The sequence below is a fragment of the Phocoena sinus genome, chromosome 1 (assembly GCF_008692025.1).
Source record: "Phocoena sinus isolate mPhoSin1 chromosome 1, mPhoSin1.pri, whole genome shotgun sequence".
Taxonomy (NCBI): domain Eukaryota; kingdom Metazoa; phylum Chordata; class Mammalia; order Artiodactyla; family Phocoenidae; genus Phocoena; species Phocoena sinus.
In genome coordinates this window covers 153015711-153032493 of record NC_045763.1, presented here as the reverse complement: position 1 = coordinate 153032493, position 16783 = coordinate 153015711, and the positions used below count along the sequence as shown (strand labels likewise).

The window sequence follows — 16783 nt, the reverse complement described above, 5'->3', positions numbered from 1 at the left end:
TAGAACTCGAGAGACTTAGTGGAGGCCCGAGTCACACATGGGGGATGCCCTGGGCCTCACCAGTACAGGGACTCCTTCTGCATGATGTTTTTAAGCACGTGTTGGTCTTCCTCCCGGAGGCTGCCAAACTCATAGCGGGGGCTGAACTTGTCTCCAGCGGGGCTGGTGAACTTGATGTCGAAGGCTGAGGTGGGAAAGTCAATCTGGGAGATGACATCAGGGAAGTGAGGAGAGAGAACAGGAAGCTGGATGGGGCTGCCACCTACCTGGGTCTCCAGCTCTTCTTTTACCCACCAGCCTTCCTGCCTCCCTTCCTCCCTCCCTTACCCTCAGATTCTTTGTCTGTAAAATAACCTTGTTGGACTTGGTGATCGCTAAAGTCCCTTCCAGCTATAACTTCCAGCGAAAAATGAGAAGGAAACAAAGAGAGAGAAAGAAAAACGGTCAAGTGAGGAAGAGGTTGGGCTGAGATGCATCTAGGTGAGGGGACTGGCCCCAGGCCAAACTCTGAACAGAAGTGACATTAGGCTGAGCCACTGGGAGCCTCCACGCCGAGGTTGGGGAGCCTTCAGTGTGGTCTCGGAGGGCACTACTGCCTGATGGAAAGTGGGACCACATGCCAGGTGAGAGCTCCGCCAACTCTGAAGCCTGCAATGCTGGGTTCCCTTGCTCTCTGCTGCCATGTTCATCCTTCTAAAATGGATGTCAGAGCTCAGGGAGCCAGTCCTCAAAGGGAGTTCCACATCCTTTCATTCAAGAAATGTTTATTGAACCCTAATATGTACCGAGCATTGTTCTGGGCCCTGGGCACAGAGTAGTAAATAAGACAGATAAAAACGCCTGCCTCTTGGAGCTTTCATTCTGTATCCACTTTGATATTCCATATTCCGTACCAAAGCATCTCATGACCACAAGAAAAGGAACCAGAAACGGTAACTAGACCTTGGACCTGACCAGCTCCTCCTGTCCCCAGAGAATGGGTCCACCCCACTAGAGCACTGAGTGGCTGTGGGGAGGGCTTCCCCATGGGCCCCAAGAGGGGATGGCTCAGATTAGTAATATTAGGGTTCAATATAAGGAACTCTGAAGAGCTGAGCCCTGGTTGGCAAGGGTCTCAGACCCTGCCTTCAGGCTCCTTGAAATCAGTTAACCTCAAGGAGATGGGACACAGCTTCCGCAGAACTTGCCCTCCCACTCCGGGTCTAACCACGTTCACCTACTTGCTTCAGTCTCATGATCCCACGCGCAAAGTTCCGCACCTTCTCCTACTGCCCCAGCCCAAACCTCAAAGGGAAAACATGGAGCCAACTCCGGAGTGGTCCTGATGGGTCGGTGGGAGGGAGAGGCTGGGGTCTCACCTGCAGGATGACACTATCTGGCTGATGGAAATTAGGTGCACTCCAACGGGTACTGGGGCTTTCCTGTGTTGCTGGCCATAAGCCCAGAAGCTTCCGGCCACAGGTCAGGACTCTAAGGAGGATGGAAGGTGGGATAAGCCAACAAACCCAGTCGCTAAGGAGATGGTTCTCCTCCCGCTCTCCCTATCCAAAACTCTGCCTTTTCTGCTTGAAGCCATTGCCCAACTCCTCTCTCTCATTCTCCCCACAGACCACAGCCTTCCCTTTCTTCCAAGTCCTATAAACCGCCCACCACCCCGCCCCGCCGCCAGGAAGCCTTCCTAAACTAACCACACCCTCCCTGGTCTGGGTGACCTGGTGGCAGGGATGCCTTCATGACGTAGAGAGCTGGACTGGATGACCTCTAAGGCCCTTCCAATGACAAGACCAGATGACGCCGCTGCCTGAGCATGCATGTCCATGCCCCTTCCCACCAGTCCTGCCCAGTAGCTCTTGATTACATTAACTGTGCTGGCCACCAGTCCTGTGCCTTGGTTCTCTCCACCAGGGCTGGGACCCTCTGGACTCTGCCGATGAGCCCCACCTGGCCAAGCATTGGCCCATGCAGCGGCCAGGCCTCTCTCTCCCTATCCCCTCCTCCCTGCCAAGGCCAAGCTGCCCTGGGCCCACATACTGCCTGAAGTTGAAGAGCGGAGCAGTGACCCAGCCCAGGGCTTCGGGCACCCGCCGCTGCTTATTGGACTCCGAGGAACTCCCGGGTGGGGGGATGGGCAGAGCATAGAGAGTGGCACACAGCAGGGTCTCCCGAGGCAACCGGTTCACCTGCACAGGGAAGCAGATCCTAGGGAGGACAGGAAACCAAATCAGGAAGTGCCACCCCTGTGGCTTCCAGGGCCAGGTGGCCCAGGAAGTCAAGACGAGGCTGAGAACTTGGCCTCCCGATATGCTCCCTGGGTAATAAGCCTTCCTGCAGAACCAGGACAGATCCCAAACTGCAGGCAAAACCGCCACTCGATGCCTGCAGGAGCACAGTCTATATGTCTTTGCAGCCTCTTGGTAGAGTAAGACAAACACCCTCTGATTTTGAGGCTACCCACAGTGACCAGACAGAACTCACTTGGCCAGAGCCACCTAGGGTTCAGGTGTCTACATGCCCCATACCGTCAGCCACACTCCTTCCCTTGTTTTAGGATTTCTGCAGAGTCACCGAGAAGCTGCTCCTTTTGACAATCCTTCTCCATTGAACAATCCCCAACCCTCCCCCACCTCTTTCGGCTGAGAGCAGCCTGGAAGCAGCGGCATGATCTCCGCCTTCAGCGCACCCTCCCCCACGGCCCTCCCACCTGTCTGTCCTCCCGTGTCCCCTTCTTCTCCTAACCCACTGGACGCAAATAGTTTGTTCTCACCCCGAAACATTTTCAAAGCCAAAGGGATAAAAAGAAGGGGCTCCTCCAAGTCCCTGGGTGGTGAGAAAGCAAACTGGCGGGGCCCAAAGAACTGACACCGAAGCCCTTGCCAGTACCCAAGCCCAGATGGTCTCTCCCGTGCTCCCACGCCTGAATCACACCCGGCTACTCCCTCCAAGTTCAGGATAAGGACCTGGGGTGGGGTGGGTGGAGAGGGGAGGGGAGCTGTGGGAAGAGGGAGGACCCACATTACCTTTCGGGGAAGCTGTCCCTGGGCCAAAGTCCATACTGTCACACCCTTCTGGCCAGCCCAGGGCCCAGCAGCTTTTATGCCAGAGGGCACAGAGGCGGGGCGGCCACCCCCAAGGTTAGCAGTTTCATGATCAAGCAGCCTCCCTCCACCGCTGCCCCTCACTCCTCCAGGGGAATCTCCACGTAAGTGAGGCACTCTCTCCTTCCCGCCAGGCTGGCAGGGCCCTGCTCTGTCCCGGCTGCCTCTACCATGGGGGCCCACAGCTATAATTAGGACCCCGCCAGCAGCCAGCGTACACGCCAGGCCAGGGCTTGGCTACAGTGGCAGAGCGAGGCTGATGGGCCTATTTTGAGAGTTAGCTGACCCCATGCTGCTACAGTGAGGGAGACAATCAGCTGACCCCACAGCAAAGAGGAGACGGAGCTGGCCCTGATCCCTTTCTTCTTTCACCCGAGAAGAGGCTTCCAGCTGGGCATCCAGAGAAAAAGAGAGTGAGGAGCCTTTCTAGCTGAAACCATAATGCCTAGAACCAACCAAGGGCCCCTTCTCCTCAGCCCTTGGGTATATCTGGTATTCTAAAACCTCCCCCATGGACTTTCACCTGGGGTGAGTCAGGACAACCAGTAGGTTAGCTGTAGCCCTGAACTTCCTCCCTTCTGCAACCCATTCCTCAACAGTGCATCTCAGGGGCTGACTCCTCCGGGCAGCATTCCTGGGATGTGCCGGTTCCAGTCCTGGTTCTGCCTCTCACAACCTTGGGCAACTACTCACACCTCTGTGCCCCAGCTTCCTCATCAGTGAAAAGGGGAACATGGCTTCACTTGTGTGATGTGTGTATATACTGGGTGCTTTTTGCTATGTGACACTGTGGTTACTGCACTGGAACGGAGCTATATACATTTAGTACTTTCACGCACAAACATCCCCATGTGTTAGTCACTGTGCCAGTCACTTGGAACAGAGAAACCAGAATTGAGAGAGCTCAGAACACAACGAAGATGAAAAAGAAGAAAGCATTTATCATGTACTAGGTACTGTGCCAAGTACTTTACTTGCAGTGTCTCAACTGCTCTCAAACAACCCTATAGGGTAGGCCCTATTACCATGTCCATTTTGGGTTGAATGACCTGCCCAAGGTTGCACCTACGGTGAGAAGGAGAGGATGATGGCACCCAAAGCCTACACTGTACTGCCTCCCCCCACATGCCTTGGTCTTGATCATGAAGGTGCCACGGGGCATCTGGAGGGGCAGCGCTGACATGACACCCTCCACAAGGCTCTAGGAAGGATAGCAGCCCTATGGGATTTGAGGCAGAGATTCAGACAGGGAGTAGAATGAGACCACAGAGCAGGCAGCTTGAGGTGGGACATGCTGGGCTGCTTCCACACCTCTGATACTCCGTGGGGAAAGGGTCTAAGGCTCATTGTGAGGTCTGCCTGGGCTGGAGCGCTATAAAGCACGTAGTAATTGAGGCCAGAGAATCCCAAGGGGATGGTGAAATTCGGGAGCCGTTTAATGCAGCCATCCTCAGCCTCCAAGGAGTCTCTCCTGCTCTGGTGATGGTTTAATTAAAGGACTTCATTTATACCTTTATTGCTCTAAGAATCATAAACGTGTGAAGACAGGAGAAAAGGTCTGCCTCTCCCGTTGGCCGTCTGTAAAATGGCCCACCTCTCCCCGGATTTCCACAGACTCTCCATCCACCTATTTTGGTATCCTTGGCCTCCCCAAGGACCCTCCTCAATCTCTTTAACCCGCACTCCAAATACTGAATTTGCAGCTCTGCTCTGCACATAAGGACTCAGAGGTTAAGTCAGTCTGGGAAAGTGAAGCTGCGGGGAGCAAACAAGGCGCTTCCTGACTGTCTGGAGGGAGGATGGAGCAGCACAGAAAAGGCACGAGGCACACACACTCCTGCAGTGTCACCATCGAGGCAGCCTGGCCTCCATTTCCTTCCTGTTCTGCTTGGCTGATGCCTACCTTCCGGACAGCAAATTACTGTTAATAAACGGTGGTTAATACTGTCTTGTGCTTGTGTTTTCATGTTTCTATTTATAACCTGTCTTACCTCATTTCCGTGCCACAACTGCCTCTGAGTTAAACAAATGTCCCCATTTTACAGTTTGAGAAACTGAGGCCCAAAGAGGCCAGAGAGAACATATGACTAGAGACAGAGCTAGAAATAGAGCCTTATTCCTATAGCTCTAAGCCCATTAGTCTTCCCTCTAGGCAGCCTGCCCTTCCAGATCTATAAGGGAGAAAGCATGGTGCCGTCTCCCTCTTCCATGGGAACTTTAGGAAGAAGGGAGAAGATGAGACTCCCTCAGACTAGTTAAACCTTTTAAGGGAGACAAGATCAAAACAATGAATTATTATTAAAACTAATGTTTATATGGTCCTTCATGGTTTACAACAAGCCTTTATGGATACTTCTCATTGGAAACTCATAACAACTCGAGAGGTAGAAATTACACTTGTCCCCATTTAAGATAGGGAAGTGGAGTCTCAAGAGTCTGAATGGCTTGTTTGGTTAGGGTTCGTGACAGAGCCTGGTTTAATCTGGGCATTCAGGAGGCTGAGAGGGTCTGCAGTGGGCACTGGAGCCTGGCGGGAGGTCTTACTGCTGGTCCCAGATGATGAGGTGGAAGAGGTACTTGGAGAAGTGAACCCTTCGGGTCCGCAGGGGGCTGCACAGCTCCTTGCCGCCATGGCTGAGGGAGCAGGAGAGGTAGAACTCTTCATAGCTACAAGAGAAAGGGCGTAGGTCAGGACACTCAGCTCCCAGGCCTCATCGCAGTCACCCGAACTATGCCAAACTCCATTTCCCCTGTAAGACTCTTGATCTGTGGGGCTGGAACGTGGGGTCAGGGGACAGGACAGCCAAATCGGATTTGCGGAAGTGTGCTCCGGGAAAAGCAACTCGATCTGGATCTCTCTGCCCAGTTTCAGGTTCCATGCTGAGCCCTCGGTTTTTCTCCCTTCTTTATTGGGAAGCAGCCATGCAGCCTCCTCCTTAGAACCAGCTCCAGCCCATGGGGTGTCCGGGGGCACGCCTGCGCACATGCGCATGCGCAGGTGAGAAGCGTGGGGGATGAAAAACGACATATGCTGAAATGAATGCCAACACATGGGAGTCCCTGCAGCTCGCGACAGGTGCCTGACAGAAGAGGTCAGAGAAGGCCCTGGTTTCCCAGGCTGCCTCCTTTGTTCTCCGCCAATCGCCCAGAGGAATACATTAAGTGAGGAACAAAGAGAGAAGGGGAAGGGAGGGAGAGGGGGTCTGGGAAGAGAGGGGCGGGGGGGGGGGGGGGGGGGGTCGGGTGGAGCCAAAGGCCTATTCCCCCAGGCCTGGGATGCTGGGGGACCCTGAGAGGAGCTCAGGATTACCAAGTTGACGTCCTCCTCCACCCGCCCTTGCAGGCCTAGGGAACTCCAGACAAAGGGTCATCTCCCACCTCCCCGCCCCCTCCCATTGTACATCTGCAGGGGAGTGCAGTCATTGGCCGTGAGGCATGCACTCAGATCTGGGAAGCGGCCATCTGTCGCAGCGTCTCCATCAGCTGGCCTTGGACCGGACGGGGCAGGGAGGCCTGAGCAGCCATCACTGAGAGGGAGTGACAAGATCTGACCACTGCTGCCTTTCCTCTCTCCTCTGGGATGTCCCAGCCCACGTCAGTCTCCCTCCCAGTGGGCTCATGCCCTCAGCCACAGCGCACCATAAGGCCACAGATCCTAAATTTAGGACAGTGGGGTCACGTGCGGACAGGAAAAGCCACCTGAAGTCTAACTCAACTTGCTCCCTATAGGCCATTCAGCCCAGTGCTCACCTGGTAGCCCAGATGATGGGGATGCGGTGGGTGGCATAGACCGTAAAGGCCAGGGGCCCAGAAAAATGGCAGGCCTCCTGGACCAGATCATGCTTGCGGCTCCCGTGCACTGCTGTCTGGAAGTCTGCATTGAACGTGTTGCAGTACAGCTCCACCAGGTCCAAGATGGCAGCTGTCAGGGCTTCCACAACCCTCTCTGTGAAAGGAAGGGGATAGAGGAAGAATAGTGAGGCTTCAACAAGCCCCATCTCATTGTCATGGCACTGGCTAAGGTGGGATACCCTAGGACAGTAGTCCCCAAATGCCAGTCACCCATCTGTGATGAAGCAGGAACACATCACGAGCTTCTCATAAAATGACAGATACTCAGTTTTAAAATTGTCCTCATTTTTACGCACTGCTACTTATTTAGTGTAAAATGTCCTTTCTTTTAGGAAGTAGTGGGAATAATAGTTACCAGTTACTTAAAAGAAGTCATTGCTTCGTAAAATAAAAACTGATAATTCTATGTTGGTCCCCAAAATAATGCTTTTTGGTCCACGAAATCTGAAACATTGGGAATCACTGACCAAGAATCCTAGAGATACGAGCTCTGCAGGGCAACATTCTGCTTGCAAGACTTAAGGGGGAATCCTAGGGAAAAATTCTTTATCACCATCTCCCCAGGCCCCTTCAAAGTTGGAAACACAGGGGTTAGGAGCTCACAACCTACCCAAGTGAAAGTTTTTCCATCTGGAACCCAGGGCTAACTCTGCCCCACCACGCCTACCCTCACACTTACACCGCCTCATCACCATCTCCCAGGGACACCACAGGAATAACTAGTAAAAATAACTAGAAAACATTCTGTGGAAAGAAATGTGCTCTCCAGCTGCGTCCACGCCTCATATAGGAAAACACATACACACATACACACACAGAGGCAGACCTGGACCCATAAATCAAAGGGGCCAGGGAGAAAAAGGAATCTGGGCAGAGACTGCAGTTTTCAGCTGCCCCTTCTGGATGAAGGAAAGCAGCTCCCTTACCTCGGTTTTCCCTCACAGCCAAGACGGTGGGATCCTATTGGGGAAAAAGGAGAGGGAGGGGAGCTTCAGGGCCGTGGCCTTTTCCATCACAGCTGGAAGAAGGGCTTTTCACAGCTGTGCTCATCTGGACCAGACTGGACCGAAATTTGAGGAGCAGAGGTTCCCCAGGGAGGATAGAGTAACAGTTTGTACCAGATTCGTGTGATGGGACAGTGAACCAGACCGAGGATAAAATCACCGTGTCCACCCAAATGAAACACGCCAGCCCTCAGGCTACCCCACTACAGGTCACAGCACCTATCATGCTGGCTGGCCCCGTCTGCACGGCACACAGCCCCCACTGCGGAGTCCCAAATCCCCGGCTCGGGGCAGATTTTGGTCTTGTACCCTGCTGGGTACGAAAACTGGCAGGCAGCGCCGCAGTGACCGTGAACAAAGCCTCTGATGGCCTGGGATCCCGGCAATCAGTCCCGGGGGGAGATCCTAGCCCACTCTCATCCTCAGGAAGAGGTGACACACTTGGCATCTATCTCCCCAAAACTCTGTGACTGAATGTTCAAACATAAAAGATGGAGGTTGAGAGAAGAGTCTTTTAGTAAGTGGACACCTAGTCACCTGGTTTCCGGGGAATTTTCCTCTCCTCCTTCCCCACGCTAGTGCTCTGGGCCCCGTTACCTTCTGAATTTTAGGCTTCATTCGGGAAGGGCAGGGGGGCAGCTGGTTGAGAGCGTTGGTGATCTCAGGAGTTTCCACAGCGGCTAGGACGTTGCAGATGGCCTTGACGGACTGGACCACCCTGTCGGCCTTCAGTGGAAAGTCGCCCTGTGGGAGGCGGCACAGTGAGGCTGGCAGGCTAGCACTCAGCCTCCAGCACCCACAGTGTTGAAGGAATGAGCCGGGAGGAGTAGCGGCTCGTGACTCTCAGGAGTAACCAGTGGAATCCATGCTTTATTTTCAAACATCCAGCGTTAGTGAACCACACACAGCTCCTGCTGAATTAAAGGAGCCAAGCCCACGTTCCCCAGCGCTTTCAGCCATGCTGCCTGAACCTCCTCTTATTCCCAGCCTCCCTCTGTCCGCTACAGTCTGCTTATACTATACAAACACATGCAGGGTCTCCCCCAGAGACATGCAGTTTCAATAAAATCCATCCACAGGGACTAGCAGGGGGATGAAAGAGATCACACTGAGGGCCCACTTGCCCATGCAGCCTTATTTCTCCTACTACTGTCAAGAATGTCCAGATGGGTCTCATCTCAGACCATGGCCATGCCCTGCCCTCTGCACTTTGGCTCCTGCAGTTTTCTCATTTGGAATCCCCTTACCTGTCCTACCCTGATTACCTAAGTAAATGCAAATCACGGACCAGCTAAACTCCACCCTCCTTCCCCAAGCCTTCCCTGGACAGTCCCCCTCTCTATCACTCTCCAAGAGCCCCTGATTAACTCATTACCAACCTGTTCTGTCTACTAATAGCTTTACGTTACTATTCCATTTTTCTGGCAGGAACACAAGCTCCCTGAAGGCTAAGACAATTCTTATGCTTCTCCATCCACAGTAGCCATTAACAGAGGGCCAGACTAGTGCAAAAAAAGGTGTGCGGAGAACTCCCCTCTCATCACAGTAAATTTTCAAGCAGAGGCTGCTAGAGAAGGGATTCTGGTAGTCGGTGGAGGGCTGAGCTAGATACAAGGCTGAACTCTCCCAAAAGGATGTGACCACTATAACAGGATCAGTGAGACAGGGATTGTTTTTGAAGGTCACTGTCTGATTTTCTTCAGCTTCACGACATGTGGAGCAAATGTTTATTCTCATGGTTTTGAGGCTTAAAACTCCATGTGAATCCACGTAAGGAGAGTCCTGGCCCTTCCCTACCTTTGGGACCCTCCACCTCCTGACGGTTTTCCACCTGTGACACCAGCACATCAGAACCTCTCAAATCAGAGGTTCCTGGGCCCTGCTCACAGGAGGCACACTCCAGTGCACGCTGAAGTTCAGCGGCAGGGCGACAACTCTACGTCCCTTAGCTTTGAAGATGCCCTGCTCCAGAGATAGGATCAGGGCACGGTTCCTGACCTACTTCTACAGAGGAGCACAACCCTTCTATACACACTTGCCGGCTGCCCAAGAGCTGGCAGTCGTGGTTTGCCCATGTGCTAGGGGAATGAAAAGAAGTGCTCTGCTAATAGATTTTCAGTATCTACTCCAGATCCCCAGTGTTAGCTGATCCCAGGAGGACTGGAGGAGAGGAAGGGAGCGTTGGGCAGCTGGGCCAGCCCCAGAATTTGTACTCACATCAGCCAACAGGAAGGCATCCACCTCATTGTGGTAAGTGTCAAACAGAAGACTCAGGGCCTGCCTGGGGAGGTGGGGACAGGGAAAGGTCATAGAAGATGTCAGAATAGACCCAGTGTACTGGAAGACCCATCCTCGCCCTCCTTCTCCACAGCTCAGGAATCAGACTCTGGCTTAAACGGGTTCCCACTCTTCCCTTAGGTCCCATGAAGACTGAAGGCCGGCAAGTGCTTTCTAGTTGGCTACCTTCTACCTGGAGAATGTGGTAAAGGACTAGAGGGAAGAGATGTAACATACCCTGAAGTGGGGATCTTCTCCTCTAAGACTCTTGGGCCCCAACACCTGCAAGAACCCCTGGCCCTGGCATAAAGGCAAGCAAGGGTATCTGCTAGGGTCCCCTCACGGTTCCTGCTTGGGCCACATCCAAGATGGTACCCACTCTCACCTGCTGATGGTCTGCTTGACTGGCCTCTCCTGCAGATGGATGAGGTAGTTCAAGGTGGAGGGGCTCTGGTCATCATTCACCTGTGTAAGAAGTGCCCTATTCAGAGAAGGGTGGTGCCTGTATCACAGCCCAGTGCTACTACCCCATGTCCGCCCAATGTATTCCATATCACCCTCTCTCTGCCCACTACCTCCCCATCCCTACGCAGCCATCAGCCGCCCCACCACACACGAACCGTCCGGGCCAGGTCACCGCGTACAGCTTTCTGCTCCATCAGCTGTAGCCGAATGTCGATGTCGAACTTTCGACAGTACTGAATATACTCGTGGCTGCCCAGGGCGTGCTTGCTGGTGGGACAGGGGGACAAGGCCATTAGCATTCTGGGGACTCACTGGGACTTTCAAGGGAAATGCATACCTTAGCCTCAGGGAGAGACAAACAGGAGGAAGGGGGAGGAAAGGTGAAGGGGGAGTATACCTGTCATGTACCCCCACCTTAGCTCTTAGGAGATGTCATGGTAGAGCTTGGGGAAAGAAACAGAGGTCTGTCTAAAGAAATGCCACCTATTACATTTAACCCTTGGTCTGTACAAACAATGACTTTCCTAGGTATTTATTACCATTATCACTGGTTCACTCTAGGGGTGGGAACTTCTGGAGGGAGGGGAGAACAAAGAGATTTCTCAGGGGCAGCGTTTAAACCCCATCCTCTTGGCTTTGGTACATAGGACGCAACAGAAGCCAGCCTGTGCTCAGGCTTGGGTGTGGAGCTCAATGGGTGACAATATCCCCCCAGCACTGTGATCCTAAGTCTCACATCCCCCACCATTACCAACTGGGTGCTGAGACCAACCAACCAAACCCACCAAGATTCCAGGTCTATTATCCCTAACCCATCAAAGTGCTGCTTCTCACCTCCCTCTGTGGGTCCTGCGATTGTGAATAACAAGGTAAATCTCTACAGACTACCAGCGTGCTATTCCCACTGCTCAGGTTAGACCCCTGCCCCACCCCCACGTTTCAGAGAAGGGGGCTTAGGGAGTCCCTCGGTGATCCAGCCCCTTCCTCCCTCCAGATCACACCTTAGGCAGAAAGGAAGCTGAGGAGAAGGGGCAGGCTGAGTCCCACTTGCAGGCCAGCACTGCAGGCCTGGGCCATGTCCCAGCAGCTGGGTAACAGAAGCCGGAAAGGGACTTCCTTCCTCAGCAGAGCTGGGAATCTAGGCCAGAAATGGAGAGGAAAGGAGCAAAGCATAGGGCTCTGTGCAGAAGCCGACAGAGGTGCCTGGGCCGGAGGCCAGTCCAGTCCAGCTAGGACGTAAGTGGGTTTTCCACATCCGGAGGCGCCAAGCCTCTGATTTAGACCCCAACCTGCTGAGACTGAGCTGCCGCCAAAACCTGGGGGTGGGAGAGGCTGGGCTGTGGGGTGGGGCTGGTGGGAGTGCCCCAGGAGGAAGGAAGAGTACGTCAGGGGTGGGGGAGGTGGCAGGAAACCCAACCCTCCCCGGGGACTGTCTCAAGGTTCTTATCTGAGAGCAGCCTGCATCCTGGACCCGCCACTCCCCCTCAGCGTCAGCCCCTTTTCTGAGCAAGAGTAGGAAACACAGGGCCTCCTTGGGAGCTAGCAGCTTTCTGGAACCCCCAGAGGGTCCTTTTCACCCCCACCCAAGGCAGCTATCTTGTGCTTGGGGGTCTGGGCTTTTCTGTTGCGTGGGTGGGAAGAGAAGAGCCTTGGCGGAGGAGGGGGCTCCTGGACCAAGAGTGATGGACACAGGTCCCCCGGGGACTTGCTTGCCCTTCTCGGTGGAAGGCCTTCCTCTGTGTGCATTCAAGTTAGAGTGGGAGAGGCATGACCCTAGGACCAACAATCCTTCTCCACCTCGCCTGGAACGCTCCACCTGGGTCTTGGCAAGATGTCAGAAGCTGACGGCTTATCTACCACCTCTGGACTTGGGGGTTCAAAGGCTAGGGGGCTGCAAGGGAAATGACGGTATCCATCTAATCCGCATCCTCTCTTTGGACTGGTCCTTCCCTGGGAATATTTACTGACCGCTCATTGCGTGATCCTCGTATTTAACCCTCGCTACATTGTACAGAAGCAGCTGAGGGTCAGAGCTCCACAACTAGCAAGTGGCAACTGGGACCCAAACCGGCTGTGTTGATGTGACCCATTATGCCCCTTGCTCCCTTACAACAGCGGCAGGTGCTCTTCGCCAGGAGCCCCTGAATCTGGGGCCCCCTCTATTCCTCTAGGGCAGAGCGATACACATTTGAACCGTGCTCCCTGGAGGTGTGCCACGTAGGGCCCCGCCCCCTTCTTTTCTCTCAGTTTTCCAGTTGAGGGCACAGAGGCCAGGAAGGGCCCACAATATCCCTAAGGTTAAAGAAACCAGCCAAGAACTGCTCTAGCCATAGACCAACCATCCTTGCATCTAGACCTGCATATAAGAGAAAGCAAGTGGTGGCCCTCATCGCGCACTCCTCAGACCTGAGATACCGGCCTCTCCTTCCCCACTCCCAAGATCTGCTTCACCAAGTGGCCAGTAGTAGTGGGCAGTAGGCAACTGGAAGCTCAGGGAGGAAAGCAGCTCTCTTCATTTCCTTATCCGCTGGCCTCTGGCTAACTCTACAGCCTGCCACACAGCTGTACCACCTGAGGGGTCCAATCCGCCCTCCCACCACCCCAGCACCCCAGAGTCCCAGGGCAGTGGAAAGGGGATTGCTGCCACTGGAGGTAGAGGCGCTGGAGGCGAGCCTTTGGTAAGGAGCATAACCAGCTGCACGTGCCAGTGGGGGAAAGGCTTGTCGGCAGGGGAAGGGGGAGGAGAGAGCAACCGGGATTTTTACCGCTAGTTCCACAGGGCGCTTCTGCCCAGTCCTCCTCCAGCCCTTGGCCACAAAGACCCCACACATAATCTAGGGTGGGAGAAGCTACCCCACATAGTTCCCCCGCCCCCATACACACATCCCTCCGCACGCAGAAGTCTGCAAGCAGATACGACTTAGTCTTTGTCTAATCCCAGTTCCAAGCTCTTTCCACAGCAGATTTGGCCCAGGAAGCCAGCCAACCCCGCTGGAAGACCGAGCTCCTGGGGAAAGTATGACGTGGCTGACAGTATGCCCAGAAAGCAGGAGTCCTGACTGTGGGATTGGCAGGGAGCTGCCAGCCCCAGGCCTCGAGCCCAGCACCACCCCGGTGAAGCCCCCTCAGAAGCCTACTACCCAGAAGGCAGGTGCCACCTCCTGCCCGCTTGTCCCAACCAGTACGCTCACTTCTGCAGGAATTCCTCCAGCCCACAGGGCTTTAGCACGAAGTCACCCACATCGACACCCCTCAGTTCATCATGGGTATAGCACAGGGTCTGGTAGATGAGCAAGTCTACAGTGGAGGAACCTGCAAGGGGCGAGGCAGGGGAAGCAATGAGGGGGGGGGCACTGGGGCAGGCGGGGTTCATCCCGATCCCGTCCCCCAGAGCCATCAACAACCAGATAAAGCAGGCAAACACACAGTTTGGGGTTGGGAATCGACAGCAAAAGACCCCACACGGTCAAAACACCGTCACCCCTGCCCCACCTTTAGGGATGCTCACACCGACTCCCCACTAACTTACAGTTGCAGGTAAAAGTGAGTGGCTCCCGCAGGCTGTCACACAACACGGTCACCTTCAGGTTAACCTCATCCCCGAGGTGCTCTGGGCTTGGGGTGACAGTGCTCCAGACATACCCAGTGAGGGAGTAGTCTTGGACGTCAGAGCCAGATCGGAGGCTGTGCAGGAAGAGAGGGAGAAGGACCGTCGCTGTGCCTTCAGAAGAGAATGGTCAACAAGAGGCCTGCTGGGACCTCCCGTCCTGAGGCCCAAGGACCCCTCCGTCCCCACTCAGCCCGTGGGTCTGTGGGCCAGGATGGGGGCAGTGGGGAAGCAGCTGGGGGAAACCCTGTTCTTGATACATCTGTTACAGTTGCAAAATGTTTCCCAAGCTGAGTTGAACCTTAAGGATAGTTTTAAAACCACACAGCTTTCCACGGAAAAATTTTCCACTTCCTTTCTCTTTTAGCCCCAGATAAGATTACACTCTTATCTCCATCTGGGGTGTGTTTGTTCCTAAAGGCAACGGAGCCTGAAGTGATTGGAACAATTTGCCTGTTAGATCAAGGTTTCCTGAATTTTGTCCAAAGTGTGAAACTTCTAAGATTCCAAAAAACCTGCAAATATCGGTTGCAGGAAGCATCCCATAGTTGTAAATTGAGATGTATTAAATATGGCTCTTCTTCCTCCCTAGAAAGTTCTGAAAGGGGTGACTCTCCTCCCCAGCGCCCACAACCCCCCCCCCAACCCCCCAGTCTTTAACTCTTACATATCCAGCATGTGGCAGAACGCAGCAACTTCTTCATCTCTCTCCTCTGAGACCTCAAACAACTCATGGCCATTGGCGATGGCGTGGGGCCGGGAGCCCACCTTTAAGAGAAGAGCAACTTACTCAGTGCCTTTTCCCTCATGCCATCCCCTTCCCGCAGGCTCCTAGGCCTAAACTCTTAAACTCTAGGTGTAAAGACTTTCCAGTGAAAGGGGCATAAAAAACATGTGGGAAATCCAGGAATGTATTTATCTGCCGTCCTGGCCGACCAAGAGCCAAGGTGAAGGCGTACTTGATGTCTCAGCTGAGTCTGGAAGCCTGGGTGGGATGGACATGAGTGTGGCCGAACCTCCTTCCCGAGAGGCCAGTGTCTAATAAGCTCAACCCTGCAGGTCAGGCGGTTCCCGGCACGCTGGGCCGTGGGGCTGGCTTTCTGGGGGATGCTCCCAGAGGCGTGGAGGGGAGCTGAGCAGACAGCCGTTGTTCCCCGTCCCACCACTGAGGCCAGAGCAAGTGGGTTGCCCAAACCGTCCCCAGGGAAGCTGAGCCCTGGGCAAAGCTCCAACATCCACAGTAAGCCCCAGGGACCCAACTCAGAGAGAGACCGAGAGACCGTGAATGGAGGCAATGACTCAGACACATGTGTCTTCCCAGTAAGCACTACTTGAGGAAGAGAGCGTCAAAGCAGCCTTCTGGGCAGGAAAGAACCGGGAAGAAGGCTTAGCTCCTCCTGGCTCTCAAGTCTTCTGGTCCCCAACAGCTGGAATGTCAGGAAGCCTCCCTGGGCCCCACTTCCTGTCCAAGAACATGTGTGTGCTGGTGGGGATTCTCACAGACAAGACCTCAAACTGTCTCCCACCACAGAGCTGTTTTCAGTCACCCATGAGGAGTTCTAAAGCAGCCCTCGCACAAGGCCTGCAGCACAGCCACAGGGAGGAGCTGGTGCGTGGCAGGTTTCGGCCTGCCTGCCCGGAGCCACCAGGGAGGCCACTGCAAGGGAATGAGGTGACAGCTCTGACAGAGTGCCGGCCTGCATCCGGTAAAGGCGGATACTTCCGGGGAGCCAGTGTGCACACACGCAACGCCTCACCTCTCAGCCTCCCCCTGGCTATTCTCCTGTCCTCCCCGCCCCCTCGGGGCAGATGGCAGCAACTGAGCTCCTCATTTGAATATCCAGATTGTTTCCTCTGAGTGACCCTCTCTCATTGGCCTTGCTACCCTGGGTGAGCATGGAGGGGGTGCAGAGAGGGGAGGGTAGCCGTGGGGGCAGTTGGCATGGGAGGCCCTGGCTCTGCCAAGTTCATGCCTGTGTCCCAGTCAAAACAATAGTACCACTGTCAGCAACTAACCCACAAAAGTGAGAGCGATAGAGAGAGCGACAGAGACAGACAGAGACAGAGAGACAGCAAGAGGAGGGGAAGGCAAGGAGGGTGGAGAACAGAGTGGTGACTGAAGGCCATTTTCATGCCTTTCAGTACCACTCACTGGCTCCATAAGAAAACAAAAGCCACTTACGTTTGCCCTGCTGGCAGGCCCTGATGGCATCGCCCGATGCTGGCTGGGGGGATCTGCAGGGCAGAGGCTGGCAGCAGGGGTACCAGGCTGGCATTTGGAGCCAACCATTTCCTTAGCTGGCTCCACAGGCCTGGGATAAGGTGGGTCCCTCCGGCTGGAAGCCCGGCGAAGGCGGGGCGGTGGTATGGGTCGAGAGCCCGAGGGGCCCCCCCTCCCAGTGGGATGAGCCCCTGCACCAAGCCGGGGTGGGGAAGACCAAGGCCGCATTTCCCCCTAAGAACTGGCAAGGGCTTTTTGCTTT

The 16783-nt window shown here is 54.6% G+C and overlaps 1 protein-coding gene across 2 annotated transcripts in view; it reads right to left on the bottom strand.

Annotated features, from left to right (window-relative positions):
* The window catches only part of PIK3C2B (phosphatidylinositol-4-phosphate 3-kinase catalytic subunit type 2 beta), a 61696-nt gene that overhangs the window by 21824 nt on the left and 23089 nt on the right, over positions 1 to 16783 (bottom strand). Inside the window, exons 3-15 of one of the 2 annotated variants that reach the window (XM_032638933.1) lie at positions 14968 to 15068; positions 14223 to 14377; positions 13885 to 14005; positions 10849 to 10960; positions 10614 to 10693; positions 10169 to 10232; positions 8549 to 8695; positions 7874 to 7907; positions 6846 to 7041; positions 5640 to 5762; positions 2032 to 2199; positions 1359 to 1470; positions 61 to 203 (exon numbers count right to left, since the gene is read on the bottom strand). In XM_032638933.1, the coding sequence (XP_032494824.1) occupies positions 61 to 203; positions 1359 to 1470; positions 2032 to 2199; positions 5640 to 5762; positions 6846 to 7041; positions 7874 to 7907; positions 8549 to 8695; positions 10169 to 10232; positions 10614 to 10693; positions 10849 to 10960; positions 13885 to 14005; positions 14223 to 14377; positions 14968 to 15068 (1556 nt within the window). Of the gene's footprint in view, positions 1 to 60; positions 204 to 1358; positions 1471 to 2031; positions 2200 to 5639; positions 5763 to 6845; positions 7042 to 7873; positions 7908 to 8548; positions 8696 to 10168; positions 10233 to 10613; positions 10694 to 10848; positions 10961 to 13884; positions 14006 to 14222; positions 14415 to 14967; positions 15069 to 16783 lie in introns of both variants that reach the window. The other variant, XM_032638941.1, reaches the window with a different exon arrangement.